Source organism: Camelina sativa, chromosome 8 (assembly GCF_030686135.1).
Source record: "Camelina sativa cultivar CO46 ecotype springtype chromosome 8, ASM3068613v1".
Lineage (NCBI taxonomy): Eukaryota > Viridiplantae > Streptophyta > Magnoliopsida > Brassicales > Brassicaceae > Camelina > Camelina sativa.
The window spans coordinates 11200050-11217674 of record NC_141887.1 but is presented as its reverse complement, the minus strand read 5'-3'; the positions used below and the strand labels follow the sequence as shown (position 1 = coordinate 11217674).

General features: G+C 38.1%; 1 protein-coding gene and 1 non-coding gene across 3 annotated transcripts; one reads left to right on the top strand and one right to left on the bottom strand.

Moving 5' to 3' along the window:
• Nucleotides 1-342: 342 nt before the first annotated feature.
• Nucleotides 343-1772, bottom strand: LOC104707031 (small ribosomal subunit protein eS21y). 2 transcript variants are annotated; one of them, XM_010423282.3, is made up of 4 exons: nt 1624-1772; nt 1120-1212; nt 869-1001; nt 343-578 (listed from the first exon to the last, which is right to left on the bottom strand). In XM_010423282.3, the coding sequence occupies exons 2-4, from the start codon at nt 1167-1169 to the stop codon at nt 513-515; spliced, it is 249 nt and encodes an 82-aa protein (XP_010421584.1). In that variant the 5' UTR covers nt 1170-1212; nt 1624-1772; the 3' UTR covers nt 343-512. The 2 variants fall into 2 exon arrangements, with proteins under 2 accessions (XP_010421584.1, XP_087319060.1); XM_087462934.1 differs by having other exon boundaries at nt 1120-1228; nt 1624-1687.
• A 15160-nt stretch (nt 1773-16932) lies between these two features.
• On the top strand, nt 16933-17039 carry LOC147939938 (small nucleolar RNA R71). Its single transcript, XR_015564826.1, has one exon. It is a non-coding gene; the product is annotated as a small nucleolar RNA R71 (small nucleolar RNA).
• The last annotated feature ends 586 nt before the right edge of the window (nt 17040-17625 follow it).

Below are 17625 nucleotides of genomic sequence, written 5' to 3'. Positions count from 1 at the left end.
AAGTGGTGACTACGTACGACGGCATAATTACAAACTAGATTAACTAAGAGAGCAATCCTTAGTGTGTGTATAATAAATAATAGAAATTGTAAAGATGAAACTGAAGTCGGAAATATTTTTTAAAATGAGACAGAAGCCTTCTACGAAAGAGTATAAGAGCAGATCAATGGCTACTTGTGAATTTCGTATTTGGGTCCAATCAAATCTAATCCAAGTACCAAATTTATTAATCGTAGGATATGATATGGCCTGCGACGGTTATCGTGTATTCAATCTATTTACTGTTCGAATGATAAGGAGGCCACGAAATCCAAAAGCTTTGGAATGATCTCTGATCACAAGGGTCGAGAAACAGGAGATCTATATCGTACGTACTGGAGGAAAATTAGAAGAACACAATGGCGCACAAAAAGCAGTAAGTTCCAAGACTCAAGCCAAAATCATTACTTCAGTATGAGAGATAATCTTTCAGAAAACAAAAATGACAAGAAAGAAAAGACAGCTTCAAGCTCTTAGTTTTGTTTGGCTTCGACCTTCTTCTTCTGCCACAGCCTGTCAACACCACTGTCTGCATCTCCCTGCAATCAAAATACATCGTTAATTAAGTTAACAGTCTCTCAAATGAAAGATTAGCTATAATTACAGTGTTTGTTTAGGAGGAGGACAATATTCTATCTTAATCTCCTAAAGGTAATCCTAAAGCTAACAAATCGAAAAGATACAATCTAAACAAGGGTTGTTCAAATCTTCTAATACATAAACAAAGTAGTGATGAACAGGAAGCAGGACGCCAAGCATTGACGAATTGAGAACACAAGAATATAGGTAAAAGTGTGTATATAGGTAAAAGTGTGTTGTGAACACAAACCTGGGCACGGACGAAACCGCAGAGAGCAAAGGTGGTGAATTGTCCAGTGTACACGCCATCAGCATCTAAATGACCAATGTTGAGCTGCACAGAGGCATGATCCTTGGATGTGATCAACCGGTTAGTAGCAGAGCTGTATAAGACAATCAAACACACAGAAACCAAACGTTCTTAGTTTTTTGAGCTCTATGAGAGAGTCTACGAATCAACCAATAACATAGACGAAAACAGAAGAAGAAATGTTCAATTACCATTTCCTAGGAACGTAGAGCTCTGTGAATTGACCCTCTTCGTTTTGCATCTTGAAGATTAGCTTGAATAATAGACGAATCTAAATCCAAAGACTACAGAACACAACATCTGATGTTAAGATGCTAGTATCAAAGGGATTCAAAACCCACAACGATCCAGCATTTCTAAGAAGTTACACAATACAGAATAAGAGCAACCAAACCCAACAAAAAAATTGAACATACTCATGTGATTTATAGCACTCTAAAGCTCTAGGGTTTACCAAAACCACATATTCACTATCATGACTCTTCATGGTTCTACCCCTAATCATCAGCGAAACTATACATCGGCTAAATTCACGTAAAATGTATAAATCAAGGGTACGAAAACTAGGAATCGAACAGTTTTCACAACGAAGATTTCTTTACACATAATCAGATGCTAAAAACGATAATACAAGGGCGTGGAAACGAAATCAGAGACAAAGAGGAAGGAGATGATGGAGCGAGAGAGTAGTTTACCTCAGAGTAGGAGAAGCGAAAAGCAAGTGCGGCAACGGGAGAGAAACGATGGAAGAGACATGGCGTTTATACTTAGGGTTAGAAAAAAAACCCTAAGTTTTTCTTATGGGCTTAGGAGGCCCATCTTGCTAGCTTCCTTAAAATGGCCCATTATGATTTAATTAGCTTCTTCTAGTTTTGTTTCGACTTCCGAGGTTGTGTACATGTAATTTGTAGCTTTTCTAAGTATCTTCTTCTAATTATTTGTCAAAAAAAAAAAAAAAAAATAGCTTCTTAGTTTTCCATTTCATCTCCGCATTTGTATTGTCAAATAACAATTCATTTTCTTTGTATACAGAAAATGTAAAATTAACTTATGTCTAAGACTATGTACAATGGTTATTCAATCCACTTTTTTCTTTTCAACATTCTACATCATATTTTATATTTTCCACATCATTGTTCAATACTTACATAATTTTTACCATTTACAATAATTTTATTTAGTAAAATTACAATACTTTATCTCACCAATTTTTTTGTGTCCAAATTAAATGAAAGTAGTATCTATTTATAGAAAAAAATTATAAATTTTGATATATTTATTTATAAATAATATAAATAATCAAAGTTAGACAATTGAGATAAAAAAAAACATGTAAATCAAAATCACCAATCAAAATACAACATTTGTCACATTTATTTTATTCTTTCTACTTTCACGGATGTTGATATTTATCAACACAAAATTTGTCACGTGATTTATTTTCAATTACAACAAACCATTGTAGTGTAAATAATTTTTTCAACAGTTGTAAAATAGTTTACAACAAATTATTGTAGCTAGTCCAAGTAAATATAATTCAACTTTTACATTCTAGAAATTTTTCTTCCACATTGAACCAAAAAAAATATTGAAACTGGGTATATAGATGCTTATTAACCTCAAAGCCCGTGCAGTTGGGTTTCGACGCTCCAAATTGTTTGAGGAGACAGACAAAGTCAAAGTGCTGGCTAGCCATATTGTTCTTCTAGTTACAGTAAATTGAAATTGAGATGTTCTTTTGACAAAGCTGATACAGTTTAATGCTTTATGCCAATGTCTTAAAAGGTGGAAAAATACAAGATTCTCCATATCTTTGGTAATCTTATTTGTTTTTCCTTAGTCAAAATTTGTGTCGGTAAAAGTTTGTATCTATGGCAGTTAACAAGACCAATAAAAGAAAAAGACATTTTGCGTTAAGATTAATTTGTTATATCGCATTTTCTGGTTAAATTTTTTGAACTATCACTTATATATTACAGTCATTTAATATTAATGATGTACACCAAATAAAATGCATAGAGACCACCAACCTATGACCTTAATTATATTAGAAAGTATATATGGTACATTTTAATTAAAATTAATTGTTTATAACGGTTTAATATCAATGAATGGAACTTGAACTGATCAGAAAACCAGTAACTATCATGTTGTTCTTACGTAATTGCTGAATGTGAATAACTATCAAAATCGTGGTTAAACGCTTTTTAATTTCCAATTATAAACTAATCCCCCCTAATTATTTTTTGTTTCTTCTCAACATATCATAACGTCACATTTCAATCATTTCTCAATAATCATATACAACATAATTTTTCATTATAAGTTCGTTAACATTCTATACATTGATATTAATAGATTGCATTAGGAAACTTTTTTTATGAAGCTAGAACACTAGAATACGTAATCAAAGACAAAAAAGAAGTACTAGTAAAGTAGACAGTTGGCATTTGGGCAAATGGCTAACGCGCAAACGTCGTCCTAAGTCCTAACAGTGATCTGTGTGAATGTGATTGGTCCCATTTTGTTTGTAACGACGGTTGCATCACATGTTATGCGCCGCTTCTCTTCTGTAATGACGCCAATTATTAACGTTTCTTTCAAAGTTGAAAGATTAGAGTTATACGAAGATTATACAAAGAAAAAAGACTAGCTATTCGTTACTCTCTGATTGATGTAGATTCCATTAAAAAAAAAAGTTGATGTGTATGGATGGACTTTTCAACTAGAGTCAAAACCTCAACTCTGGCCGAGCCCAAATACAACCAACACGACCCAACCATCCGGTGGACTTTGATTATCAAATTATATACACACACGCACATAACATATATGATACAATAATGCATGTTTACACACATACATATAAACATTCCAATGGACAAGTATTTATTTATAAATGTAGATATTTACATCGAATTCCGTTTACTTGGGCCTGTTTTTTAAAAGTAAATGTCAAGACTAGTGAGTAGTGACGATCGTGAAGTTACGTAGGTGGTGGTGTTTGGGAGGAGTGATCTACACGTCTTCAACTTTGTTTTTAAAGAAATATGAGCGGAAGGCCGGCGACCAATAGTTTTAATTTAAACTTTGATTCATCAAACGTCGGTCTGTGTAGGGTGGATGAAGCCGTCTCCCTTAACAATAGTTCTGCCATTATATACATGTGGAAAAACGGCCAAAATCAACCCAAACAATTTGTGAAACGCTTTTTCGTACCCAAACTATGGTTCCATGCAATTATCAATCCGAACAAACTAAAATTTCAAATTTTCTACCTAAACTTTATAAAATTAGCCGATTTCAACATGTCCGTAAACAGTGTTACTTGTTCATTTAACGGTGCTGAGTCAGATGCCAACAAAACGACCACATGGCATCAAAACGAAATTGCTACTCCCAGGATTCGAACCTGCGTTCACCTAGCCCATCATTTTCACCTCGTAACCACTAAGATAAATTGATTTCTATGGGATTGATTAACAACAATGTAATATATTCTCTTTCGTCAATCTTCTTCTAATCATCTTCTCTCCTTCGCTTCACAATGGCAAAAACGAACAGATCCAAGGCTTCCCAGCATATAATAGGCAACGGTGAACTAAGCCTTTGAGATTGAACGAATACATTCTTATCTAGAAGAGAAGATGGTGATGGATGAGGAGAAATCCAGATCTGGGTTTTACTAAGATTCATGGAACTCATGAAAAAAATACAAAAAAAAAAAAGTCGATCTGTTTGCATTAGAAAGAGAAGATTTACGGAAGACAATATATTACATTGAAAAAATACAAAAAAAAAAGTCGATCTGTTTGCATTAGAAAAAGAAGATTTACGGAAGACAATATATTACATCGTTGTTAATAAATCCCAAAGAATTCGATTTGTCCGAGTGGTTATTTGTAAGAAAGATGCTTTAAGTTAACGTCGGTTCGAATCTTGGTAGTAGCATTTTTTATGTCATTTAAACTATCAAAACGACGTTTTGTTGGCATCTGACTCAGCACAGTTAAATGATCAAGTAACACTGTTTACGGACATATTGAAATCGGCTAATTTTATAAAGTTTAGATAGAAAATTTGAAATTTTAGTTTGTTCAGATTGATAATTGCATGGTACCATAGTTTGGGTATGAAAAAGCGTTTCACAAATAGTCTGGGTTGATTTTGGTCGTTTTCCCTATATATTGTCGGCTGTTTTACCAAAATTGAAACACTCGCCGTTTTTTGCATTTTAACACTAGTGATCTTACACGTTTTTGTAGCATTTTATTTGATACTTCTAATTTGATAGGAAATTATAAAACTGCTAATTATTATGGGACAATTTATTTTCTTATTCACCCCCTTTAAATTAACGAAACAAATCTTAATTAATGAAATAAAATTTGTATATCAATCAATTTTAAAATTGTTAATCATAATATTATATTACAGTTTTTAATTATCACATCTAAACCCTAACCACTTTTTATAAACCCAAACCGACATATAATTTTGTTTAATTGTAAAATCTAAATCCTAACCACTCTTTTATAAACCCAAACCGACATATAATTTTATTTAATCGTAAAATCTAAACCCTAATCACTCTTTTGTAAACCCAAACCGACATATAATTTCGTTTAATTGTAAAATCTAAACGCTAAACATTCTTTTGTAAACCCAAATCGACATATAATTTTGTTTAATTAGAAAATCTAAATCCTAACTATTCTTTTATAAACCCAAAGCGACACATAATTTTTAAAATTATAAATTTAAACTCTATTCCTCTTTTATAAACCCAAACCGACATAGTTTCCTTAATAAAATATTTACATAATTTGTTTAATTAATTTGTTTTGTCTTTTTATTTTTAAAAATATGATATGACATGACATATTGTTGTATTCTGATTGGTTAATTAAGAAGGGGTGAACCCAAATTTTTTTCATTATTATGTATTGGAATGTCTATATAGAGTTGACGAAAGCTATATTGGATAATTCAAACTTGAGGAAGAAACTATCTCCTAGGAAGTTGCCAAAAGAGATAGATTAGAAAAAAGGAAAAGTTCCTATATTCAATAAGTTGTATAATGTTAATTCTAAGGTTTAGGCAAAATTTTAAACCTATAAATATAAGAGTCCATAGAGAGGTGTTCCATAAGACTTGAGAGAGAGATTTAGTTTTTGAGAGAGTTTTCTAAATCAATAAGAGATGTATTCTTATATTTCAAGTTCTTTTCAAGTTCTTTATTAGATTTGGTATCAGAGCTAGGTTGGGTCTCTGATCAAGAACCAGTGGAGAAAACTCTTCAAAACCAAGCATGGGGGACGAACATAATCCACCGCAACGAACAAAGAACCTTGGAGCGCCATCAATCCAATGTTCGTTGCTAACATCAACAAACACAGTTTGGTCGATGAGGATGAAGATCATACTTCGAGTCAGCGAAATTTGGGACACAATCAAACCAGGATCCAATGACTAAAAGAAGAATGATATTGCGACAACCCTTCTGTTTCAATATGTCCCGAAGTCACTTATCTTGCAAGTAGGAGAGCAAGATACAGCTAAAACACTTTGGAACGCCATTCGATCACGTCACCAAGGAACGAAACGTGTAAAGGAAGCAAAACTTCAGATCTTGTTAGGAGAACTAGAGCGTTTGAAGATGAATGATTCAGATTCGGTGGATGGATTTGCAGGCAAGATTTCAGGCCTTGCATCGCAATCAGACTCTTTGGGAGAGACCATTGAAGAATCAGAACTGGTGAAGAAGTTTCTTACAAGACTTCATAGAACAAAATTCATTCATATAGTAGCCTCTCTGGAGCAAGTTCTCGACTTTAATACAACAATGTTTGCAGACATAGTAGGGAGGTTAAAAGCATATGAAGAACGTATTGGAGAAGTAAATCAAGGCGAAGATCAAGGTAAATTAATGTTTACCAATACTTCTCCTAACAACCGTGGAGGCTATGGTGGTTTCCGAGGAGGATCTAAATGAGGCAGCTACGATAGAGGCAGTTTTGGCAGAGGCAGGGGTCAAGGGAGATTCAATGGCCAAAACCAAGGACGAGAAACCACAGAGGATAACCAAAAACAACCTAAGAAGGATCTATCCAAAGTAATTTGTTAGAGATGCGATAAGCCAGGGCACTATGCGAAGACGTGTACCAACAAGCCAATACAGAACCAGAATCAGAATCAAGAATCAAATCTAAATGAAACATACGAAGCTGATGCATTGTATATGCGTGAAGTTGTGTTTCTAAACGAAGAAAAGGTAATCCCGAAGAACTACGAAACCAACAAAGGCATTGCAAGTGTTTGGTATTTGGATAATGGAGCAAGTAACCACATGTCAGAAAACAAGGAGTTCTTTTGCAGTTTGAACGAGAGGATTAAAGGTAAAGTCAGGTTTGGTGATTGCTCCTACGTTGATATTGTTGGGAAGGGAACCATTAACTTTGTTTGCAAGACTGGAGAAATAAGAGAACTCAAAGAAATCTACTACATACCCGACCTCAAACACAACATTTTGAGCCTTGGACAAGCAACAAAAGGAGGGTGCGAAGTAAACATGAAAGGATAGTTTTTGACACTTCTCGAACTATGTGGAAAGTTGCTTGTAAGAGTCACTAGGTGTTCAAACCGTCTGTACAAAACTCCAATTGAAATAAGTTTTCCAATGTGTTTGCAGCTCGACAGTGATGAAACTACATGGCGTTGGCATGCTCGGCTGGGGCATGTGAGCTTTAATGTCATGAATAACATGGTTAAAAAGGATATGGTTGTAGGAATGCTACACATGATCCATGATAAGGGTATTTGTGAGGTGTGTTTAATTGGGAAGCAAACAAGAGGTTCATTCCCGGCTAAAACAAGTTTTCGTGCATCACATGCTTTGGAATTGGTACATGGAGACTTATGTGGTCCGATTTCACTACCAACACCGGCTAACAACCGCTATTTGTTTGTCCTAATTGATGATTTCTCTAGGTACATGTGGACGATGCTACTAAGGGAAAAAAAGTGAAGGGTTTGATTATTTTAAATGATTTGAAAGACTTTGTTGAAAAACAGAGTGGGTTAACCATCAAGACTTTTCGGACCGATAGAGGAGGAGAGTTTACCTTAGCTGAGCTCAATCGGTTATGTGAAGAAAACGGTGTTACTAGACACCTAACTGCGCCATATACACCACAACAAAACAGTGTGGTCGAGAGAAGAAACCAAACCTTGATGGAGATGACGAGAAGCTTGATGAAAGTGATGATGATTCCGAATGATATGTGTGGAGAAGCTGTACGTCATTCGACTTACCTCATTAATCGAGTGCCCACGAAAGCACTGAATGGTTAGACGCCGTATGAGTGTTTCACATTCAAGAAACCGAACATTGAGCATTTGAGAGTGTTCGGATGTGTCGCGTATGCAAAGATCAACAGACCACAATTGAAAAAGCTAGATGATAGATCAAGGAGAGTGATCAATCTTGGCATAGAACCTGGTTTTAAGGCTTATAAACTCTGTGATCCGATTGCTAAGAAAGTAGTTGTCAGTAGAGATGTGATTTTTGATGAGAATAAGGCTTGGGACTGGTAACCGACAACAAACAAGTCATATGGTGAACCAAGAATGTTTAAGCTTTTTCAAGAAGGTTTCATCGAAGATGGTGGTGGACATGGCCATGAACAAGATAATGATCAACAAGAAGCAGACCAAGAAGCTGAAAACCATAATAACCAAGAAGAGAAATAAAATAATGAGAATGATGTGAATGTTGAGAATCAAGTTGAGGATCAACAAGTCGGAGATCAACCATTGGTAACTAGGTCTGGTCGTGTGATTACAAAAACGACTTATCTTAACAACTATGTTTTATTTGCCGAACAAGAAAGTTGCAGACTGAAACTGACTTTCTTTGTGGTGTGGTGAAAGAAAGATGTATGGAATGATGATGTATGGAATGAATAGAAGTCAGGGTGTTTCAATTCCCCTTATGCAGTTGCAGTATAAGAGGTGTCAATCCTATCTGAGTGATTGTGAACAATTAAGATGTGCATATGAGTCTAAGTCAAGCCAATTGTAAAGATTGTTTGTCACTAACAATCCTAAAATGAGATATGAAATGCAGAAAGTAAAAACAACTAGAATAAGATACTAAATGCAAACAGAACAGACAAATTAAAGCTATGATGAAACTAGAATAGAGATAGACACTATGCTAATGAACTAATGCAAGACAAGTAATGAACAGGAAACTAAGTGAATGCAATGGAAATGAAACAGGAATGAAACAAGACAATCACAAATCAAAAACACAAGTTCTGGGGATGAACTCGAGCAGCACTCGACCGAGTGTAGGTCGAGTACGTGGTCGAGCTAGACTTAAACGTGAAAACAGAGCAACACAAGAAAAACAGAGCAATGCTAAAACTAATCAAACAACAAGCAAGCAATGATATTTAGACTAAGATTTCAATAAACAAAGAAGGCCTTGAGGAGGGATTCATGGGCTGAGCTAATCATTGTGGTTATCTAACTTGGTCAACAAATCTTAAGCAAACATTGAGCTGATCTCTAGACATACTATTCTAAGACATGTTTAATCCACTCTCATGGCAAGAAACAATCAAACCTATGCATTTCTAGACTTGTTCTCACAAAGAAAAGAATCTACACAAGCAGGCATTAAGCAATACATCTCAAACCAAACAAGACTTCTAATCTCTTAGCAAGCCTAATGGTAAGCTCTAGATCTAGCCTTATCTATGCTCCTTAGACATTGGTGTGATGCTAAGATGCTTGAAATCAAACCCTACCTTCTCAGATATAGGATCAGCATTAAGATCATCTAGCCTAGAAGAGATCTACAACAATCAAGCTTGACCAAATCAAACAAACCACAAGATCAACCCAGCCTAACCCATCCTCAAGGTCCTAAACAAACTACTCACAAGAACACATGGTGAAATATGTCAAAAACCCAGAAAATAATGAAACTTGCATCATTAGAAAGATGAAACAGAGATCTACAATATTGATGAAGGAATAAAACTCGAAATCTTAATATTTTGAAAGTTATGAAACAAACAAAATATAAGAATCTAGTCTTTTTCTCTCAAACAAGTACAAAATCTAAAAATAAAAGAAAGTGCAAAAGGAATAAAATCTAAAAAAGGTAAAAACTAGGTTTTAGACTCTCTAAAAAGTTGGACTCTCTGGTGGCTGCAGGTACAAGGGCCTTATATAGGAGGTGAGGTGGAAGCCCTAAAAATACAAAAAGTCAAAGCAGTCAACGGCTCGGTCAACTCGACCAGTGCTCGGTCGAGTGGTTGGTCGAGCTGGCTTCTCTCGTGCATTCTCCACTCGGTCGAGTCCTTCTCAGCACACGGTCGAGTGGTGGTCGAGTGGTGCGGTCGAGTTGGACTTCGGACCTTGATTCTACAGCCTTAACTCTCTTGTTTTCTCCTCAGGATTGCTTCATTTCTCCTCAGCATTGCTTCCATGCTCATTAAGCTCCAAAATCACCTGTTTATGCATGAAAAGATGCAAATGCAATGCAACTATACTCTAATGCATGATTAGTCCTAAAGCTACACAATAATGGCCTAAATGGATAGCAAAAGATGCAAAAGTTGTGAATAAACTAAGGGAAAACAAGGTAAAATATATGAACATCAACACCCCCAAACTTAGTCTTTGCTTGCCCTCAAGCAAATAATCAAGACAAAAGAAGGTAGGTGAGGTTTGAAAGTGGGATCTCAGCTCCTAAAGCTTGCAAATAGACTATCTAGAATCAATGTCCAAGTTATTAGTACTATGATGCAAGTTGAATGAGCTTTACTTATATACTTTAGACAAGCATATCACAACCTTCACTGATTTGAGCCTTAGATGTCCACATGCATTCAAATCAACCATTTCCTTTAACATTCATTAATCAAGAACATGAATCAATTATGTGCAATGCTTAAACTCATTTGGCTTGGCAGTAAAAGGTTTAGAGACAATGATGGTCTCTTTTTAGAGTAGGGCTTATCAATATCAAGGTTCTCTCATAAAAAAAATGGATTGAACTTTAGAAGAATGCTAAAGGTAAGAACACTTAGACACATACAAGCATTTTGCTAGACTTCTCTTTCCTTTCTCTCTTTTCTTTAACTAGAACCATCTTTAAACAACCTTATTCTTCCCATTCTTTCACTAGACTTTAAATTTTCTTAAACACATTCCCCTCCTAAAGACTCTAACCTTTTTTTTCTCTTTTTCCTCTTTTCTTTTCATGACAGCCAAGTCCCAAACCCAACAAGTGAACCACCTAGTCCTATCTAGTTTGAAAAATGCAAACTAGAACTACACAAGACTTTACTCTTGTTAGTTCAAACCTAACACTTTCTACCAAGCTCAATCCCAAAAATAGGCCTCACACACACAAGAATAAATATGGCTTGAAAGAAGGTTTGGTTTAGGGGTAGGGGAACTGATTCTAATGAGGAAATCAGCTACTTGGATCAACAAGAATGGTAAAAAGGAAGAAGATGATCCAAATATGCATATGGTATCCATGAGTTTAAAGCAATGCACACATTGATAATTGAAAGTCAATATTAGGTTCTTATAAATAGGAAATGGTTTCAAATCTCAATATGCTTCAATTTAGACCAAATGCAATGTAGGAATTCAAGGCTTGGTTCAATCTTATTCTTCTAACCATTCAACTAGCATCAAAGTACTATTAACTTGGGCATTAATCCTAGTCTAGTGAATAAACAAGCTAACAAGGGAATACTCATCATAGATCCCTAATGCAAATACTATACAATCCTACATGAAACATGCTAAACAAGATCCTAATGTGCAGTGCAAACTACATGAACACTCTTTTTTTTATAAAGATTTTTGCAAAAATTTTCAAATTTTTAGGGTTTTTCTATGTCTTAGATGCTATGCAAGTATTAACATGATGATGCTAAAAATTTGAAATAAGAATCACAAAACACAATGTCAAATGCTATCTCAAACCCTCCCCCAAACTTAAATCACACAGTCTCTATGTGAAAGAAATTTGATTGAGGATTCAAGATGAAAAACAAAAAAACAAAACACAATGTCAAATGCAATGATATCTACAAGTGAAGGTGATAGTGGTACCTTAGGGATTGTGGAAGTAGTTGTCCACATCCATCTGCATGCTGTCATAGGAGTAGTTGGGGTCTTGTTGGTGACTTGGAGGTGTAGATTGGGGCAGGTCGACAATGGGAATCGACCGGGACTCGGTCGAGTACGTGCTCGAGTGGGGGGGGGGGGGTCGAGCTGGACCACGAGTGTCAAAATGTTGACCTTGCTGCTGGTAGAACTGCTGGTAGGGTGCTGGATCCATGAAGTACTGGGGTGGGATGGGAGGGTAACCTTGATATCCTGGATAAGCAGCTGGAGGTGGGAAACCATAGGGTGATCTGGGCTGGAACTCGGCCGAGTGCATTGGAGGTGCTCGGTCGAGTGGGTGCTCGAGTGACCCGGTCGAGTACCTTGAAAATGGTTGTTCTCGGGTACTTGAGCTCCTCTTCCTCTGATTTGGCTCATACATTGAAGCCCTAGCTGGTTCCACAGGGTTCGCAACTCTAGAAAGTGCTCTAGTTGAGCTAATCCTACTCAAAGGGCTTGATGGTGTAGGTGAACAATTCCCACTCTTCAACTCAGCAATCTCCTTCTTTAAGCCCTTGATAGACTTAGCCATGTTGGTCACCTTCTTCTTCAGCTTATCAAACCTCTTCCCATGCCATTTATTCCATTTTTGCAAAAGGGTTAGTCTCTTGGTAGCCTCCCTCACTCCTCTACTATCTCTTGGGTTGAGCTCATAATCCTCAAAGTAAAATTGCTCCTCCCCATCAGCCATTTGCACATCTCCAGCTTCATCAACTCTAGGTTGAACTATCCCATCATACAAATGCTCCTCAGCTGGCCAAAATTCAATGTTGGCTCCTTCTTGAATGGTGGTGAGCTCTTGGTTAGGCAAAATCAGTTGCTTTTTCCCAAGTGTTGGAAGTTCAAAGTTGAAAATGTGATTCCCTTGATGCATCTCCTTGGCTAGGATGGGAGTAGAGGTGAGGTAGCTAGAGTCAATCCATCTTGGTGAAACCCTTTCTCCTCTAAGTGGAACCTTAGCAGCTTGTAGGATTGGAGTAATGATGCCTCCAATGGTTAGTGCTCCTCTTGATCCTTTGTTCTCCAACTTGCCTACCCAACTTCTCAAGTAAATCATGTGGTCAATGAGCACCATTGTTAGGTCAGTCTCCACAGTGCTCCCAAGAATGATGGTACCAATTCTTGCTTGGAAGATGACTCCATTGAGAGCCAAATCAATCATCTTTAGCTCCCCCTCATTAATGTTCCCAGTTTCCTTCCTAGCAAAGAAGGTGTTGGCAAGAGCTTTGTGGAAGTACCTTAGGACTGGGCTCCTTATCCTTGAACTCTTGGAATTGGAGGATGAGTAGTATTTGTTGTCCCCAATGGTTTCCCACACAGCATAGAGCTCTTCTCTTGGAATCATCAAACTCCTATTGCTCCCAACCTCAAAACCAAACACATTGGCTATCTTCTTCATTGAAAGTTCATACCTTTTCCCTTTGATTGTGAAAGCAATGTGACCAGCTCCAAACTCAGCATCCTTCCTTGCATATGTATGCAGCTTGACTGTGGCTAGAAATTCACAACTGTCTTCTTTGTAGCCCTCCATGCAAAGCCCCATAAACTTGGTTAGGTTTCTCTTCTCAAAGAGATACTCCACATCTTCACTAATGGCTAGCTTCTCCATGGTTTCCTTGTGTGGATATCTAGTCCCTAAGAACTCCATTCTCATGAAAGCATCATAGAGTTGCCTCTTTGACAACCCACAGGACTCAGCTTCTCCATCATCCTCTATCTCTTCTTTTTCACTTTCTTCCTCACTCTCATTCTCACTCTCCTCTTGTTCAACCTCCACTGCTGGCCTCTTCCCTTTGGCCTTGTGTCTCCTCATGAACTCATTGAGAGTTGACTCCCTTTCCTCCTCACTTTCAGTCCTCTCAGGATCTTCCTCAACTCTCTCTCTCCTTGGACGCGGCATCTGGCTCGACCGGCTGCTCGAACCACCACTCGGTCGAGTGCATGATCGAGTGGGGTGTCGAGTGGCCCTTCCAGCTTCTCCTCTTGATTCAAGGCTAGCATCATGATGTTCCATGGAGGTTGCAGCGGTTTGTTGAGACTTTCTAGTGATTCTTGAAGACATTTTTCAAATAGAACTGAAGGGAACAGACTCAAAGCTCAAAGTTAATAGGTTAGTGAACCAAAAACTTGAAAGAACTAAGCTTGAGCAAAAGATAAGCTATAAGAGAGACTTTAAAACTTGAATTCAATGGTTTTGAGCAAATGAGAGAATGTGAGAGGTATAATTTCGTGCAAGGTCTATATAAAGAAGCTAAGGGGACAAAGAGACAAGGGTGGAGCGTCCATACCATTCAAATTTGAAATGGGAATCTTTGACCTGCTTTTTGCTGCCACTCGACCCCACACTCGACTGTACACGGTCGAGCACCTTGACCAAATTTTGAAATTTCAAAATTTTTCTTCTTGTTCTTCCCTCCACTCGATCGTTCTAGCTATTTGAAGATCAAATGGGCCTCAATTCCTTCCTAGCTCGGTCTAGTACCTCTCGTGGGCAGGTCGAGTGGGCTTGCGAGTCTCCTTCTCCAAGTCTAAATCTCTCCTTACCCAACTACATTTTCACCTAAAGGCCTGTCCAACACAAACATAAAAGAAAACACATCAAAACTACAAGAAAAATAAACCATATTTACAAAGGATACCTTAGGGACTTCCTCCCTAGTGAGCTTGTTTAAAGTCACTAAGCTTGACTTTGGTTGCCTTCTTAAGCCTTGTTTAGATACCAAGGAGGTGATGAAATCCTCCCTGGAACCTCTTGATCACTGTGAAGTTGATCCTTGATCACCTCACCCTTAACACACAAACCATGCTTCTTCTTGATTTTGAGCCTTGGTCTTGCTTTCTTTAAGGACCTCTTGTTCAGCATAACTTGAAGATCCTCAACCATACTAGTCAACTCTTGAACTGACCTCTTAAGCTTTTCCACAGAATCATCTTGAAAGGAGAGCTTAGCCTTTGGAGTTGCTTCACCACTTGAACCTTCTTGATCTCCCTTGTCCTTGATAGTAAAAGGTTGATCATCAATGGTAGGACGGTTGGTTGGGTTATAGATGTTAAACTTCATGGCTATATCTTCAGCAATGTTCAAGGTCACAAGACCTTCTTTGACATCAATAACTGCTCCAACAGTGGCTAGGAATGGCCTTCCAAGAATGATTGGATCTTCAGGTTCCTTGTCCATCTCCAACACCACAAAATCAGTGTGAACCCTTGCCTTCCCTATCTTGACTGGGACATTCTCAAACCTTCCAACTATTTCTTTGTTTGACCCATCAGCTAAACATATATGAAGGTTGGTGGACTTGAAATCAGTTCTCCCAAGCTTTTGTGCTATGGAGTATGGCATCACACTTGTTGAAGCTCCCAAATCACAAAGGCATTGGTTGTAGTGAAGATAGCTAAGTGTGGAAGGCAGATAGAATGGACCTGGATTCTTAAGCTTGATTGGAATGATAACTCCTCCAAGGTCCTCAAGATCCTTCTCATCTTGAGCTTCAGCCTTCTTCTTTGACAAATCAAGCAAAAAATCTTTGTAGAGAGGATATGGATCATACTGTTCCAAGGCAGGTCCTCTCTCTTCTTCTTGTTAAGAAATGGTGATCTCTTGTATGGCCAACACTTCCTCAACCACAGCTTTCTCAATCACAACCACTTCCTTCAAAGCCTTCTCTTCCTCTTGTTGCTTAGCCATCATCTCCTTTCTCTCAATGATTTCCCTAAGCTCCTTAATCTTTTGTGCTTTGAAACGTCCTGGGAATGGAAGAGGTGGCTTGTAAGCAGGAGGAATGTACTTAGCAGGCTTGACAGCTTCTGAGTCTGCAACTCGATCGACCACTCGAGCATGCACTCGGTCGAGTGGCTGCTCGAGTACTTGGTCGAGTGCAATAACGGACTCCAGTTGCTTTGCACAAACGTCACTTGGGGCTTCAGTAACTAATGAATTCCCCCAAACTTGGACTTCACTGTCCTCAGTGACTTCCTCATCAGAGATATGAATGGCTTTTGCAGTGAACTCCCTTGGATTTTGAACAGCTTTTCCAGGGAGTTGGTTGGGTTTAGGAGCTGAAGTAGAGGCAATGTTGCTCTCCATATACTTCATTATGGAGTTGAGACCTTCAAACTTCATGTTCAGATCATTGTACTGTGATGTGAGCCTTTGATTCAACTCAGCAAACTGCTTGGCTTCCTCAATCTTGCCTTGTGTTTGCCCAATCAACAACTGTTGCATCATTGCTCTTAAGTCTTGTTCCTGGCCTTGGTTAGTCTGAAACCCTGGTGGAGGACACAATTGGGGCTGGAACACTTGGTGTTGTTGCTTGGGGATGTAGTTTTGTTGCTGTTGAGGTTGTTGAGGTGGATAGACTTGGTCTTGAGGGTTGGCCACATTGGTGCTCCTATAAGAGAGATTGTTGTTTTTGAAACCTCCTTGGTTGTAGCCTTTGAATCCTCCCTGGTTTTGCATGTAGCACAACTCAGCAAATTCAGGCTCCCCCTCTTGAACTGGAGCTTCTTCTTCACCAATGAAGTGAATAGACTTGGACTGGCTGAGGAGTATCTTGTCAAGCTTCTCATTGACCATCTTCAAATCCTTCTTATACTTGTCCTTTTGATCAGTTGAGGAGCCCCTTATGGTCCTATCATAATCCTCATTATAGTTGCCATCAAATTGAGCAAGGTTCTCAACTAATTCCCATCCTTCTTCCACATTCTTGTTGAGGAAGTTTCCATTAGAGGTTGTATCAAGAAGCATTCTTATCTTGGGGAGCACTCCTCTATACAAGGTGCTTAGAAGTGACTTATTGCTGAAGCCATGATGAGGACACTGAGTCTGGAATCCTTTAAACTTCTCCCAAGCTTCACAAAAGCTCTCATTATTCCTTTGAGCAAACCCAGAAATTTCATTCCTCAACCTAGCAGTCCTTGCATTGGAGAAGAACTTGGCCAGAAAAGCTTTCTTACATGCATCTCATGTGGTGATAGCTCCAGTAGGAAGAGTCTTCTCCCAAAGGTGAGCTTTGTCTCCAAGAGAAAATGGGAAGAGCCTTAATTTGAATCCATCTTCACTCACTCCATTGATCTTAGTGAGCCCACATATTCTGTCAAACTCATCAAGGTGATCTAGTGGATCCTCCATTGACAACCCATGAAATTTGTTGGCTTGTATCATTGAGATCAATCCACTCTTGATCTCAAAGTTATTGTTTGCTACTGAAGGTGGCACAATTCCAGCCCTTTGGTTGTGGGTATTGGGTGCATCTCCTGCACCAATGTGCCTTGGTCTCTGCTCATGGATAGCTTGTTGCTCCATGATGTCTTGACCTTGTTGTTGTTGAACTACTCTTCCTTGCTTATGTCTCAAACCCTTTTGTAGCCTGTGGATGTTGTCAATAGGCTGTTGAAGACTGTCTTTGCCTTTTGACCTTGTGTGCATCAACAAACTCTACTACAGACTCGAACAGGTACACGGTCGAGCGCAGGCTCGAGTGGGTGGTCGAGTC

Coding starts and splice junctions, on each gene's coding strand:
- LOC104707031 (XM_010423282.3), bottom strand. CDS start 1,169: ATGCAAAACGAAGAGGGTCAATTCACAGAGCTCTACGTTCCTAGGAAA. Junction 1,002..1,119: donor CTCTACGTTCCTAGGAAATG/GTAATTGAACAT, acceptor TGTCTTATACAG/CTCTGCTACTAACCGGTTGA. Junction 579..868: donor GCGGTTTCGTCCGTGCCCAG/GTTTGTGTTCAC, acceptor TTTTGATTGCAG/GGAGATGCAGACAGTGGTGT.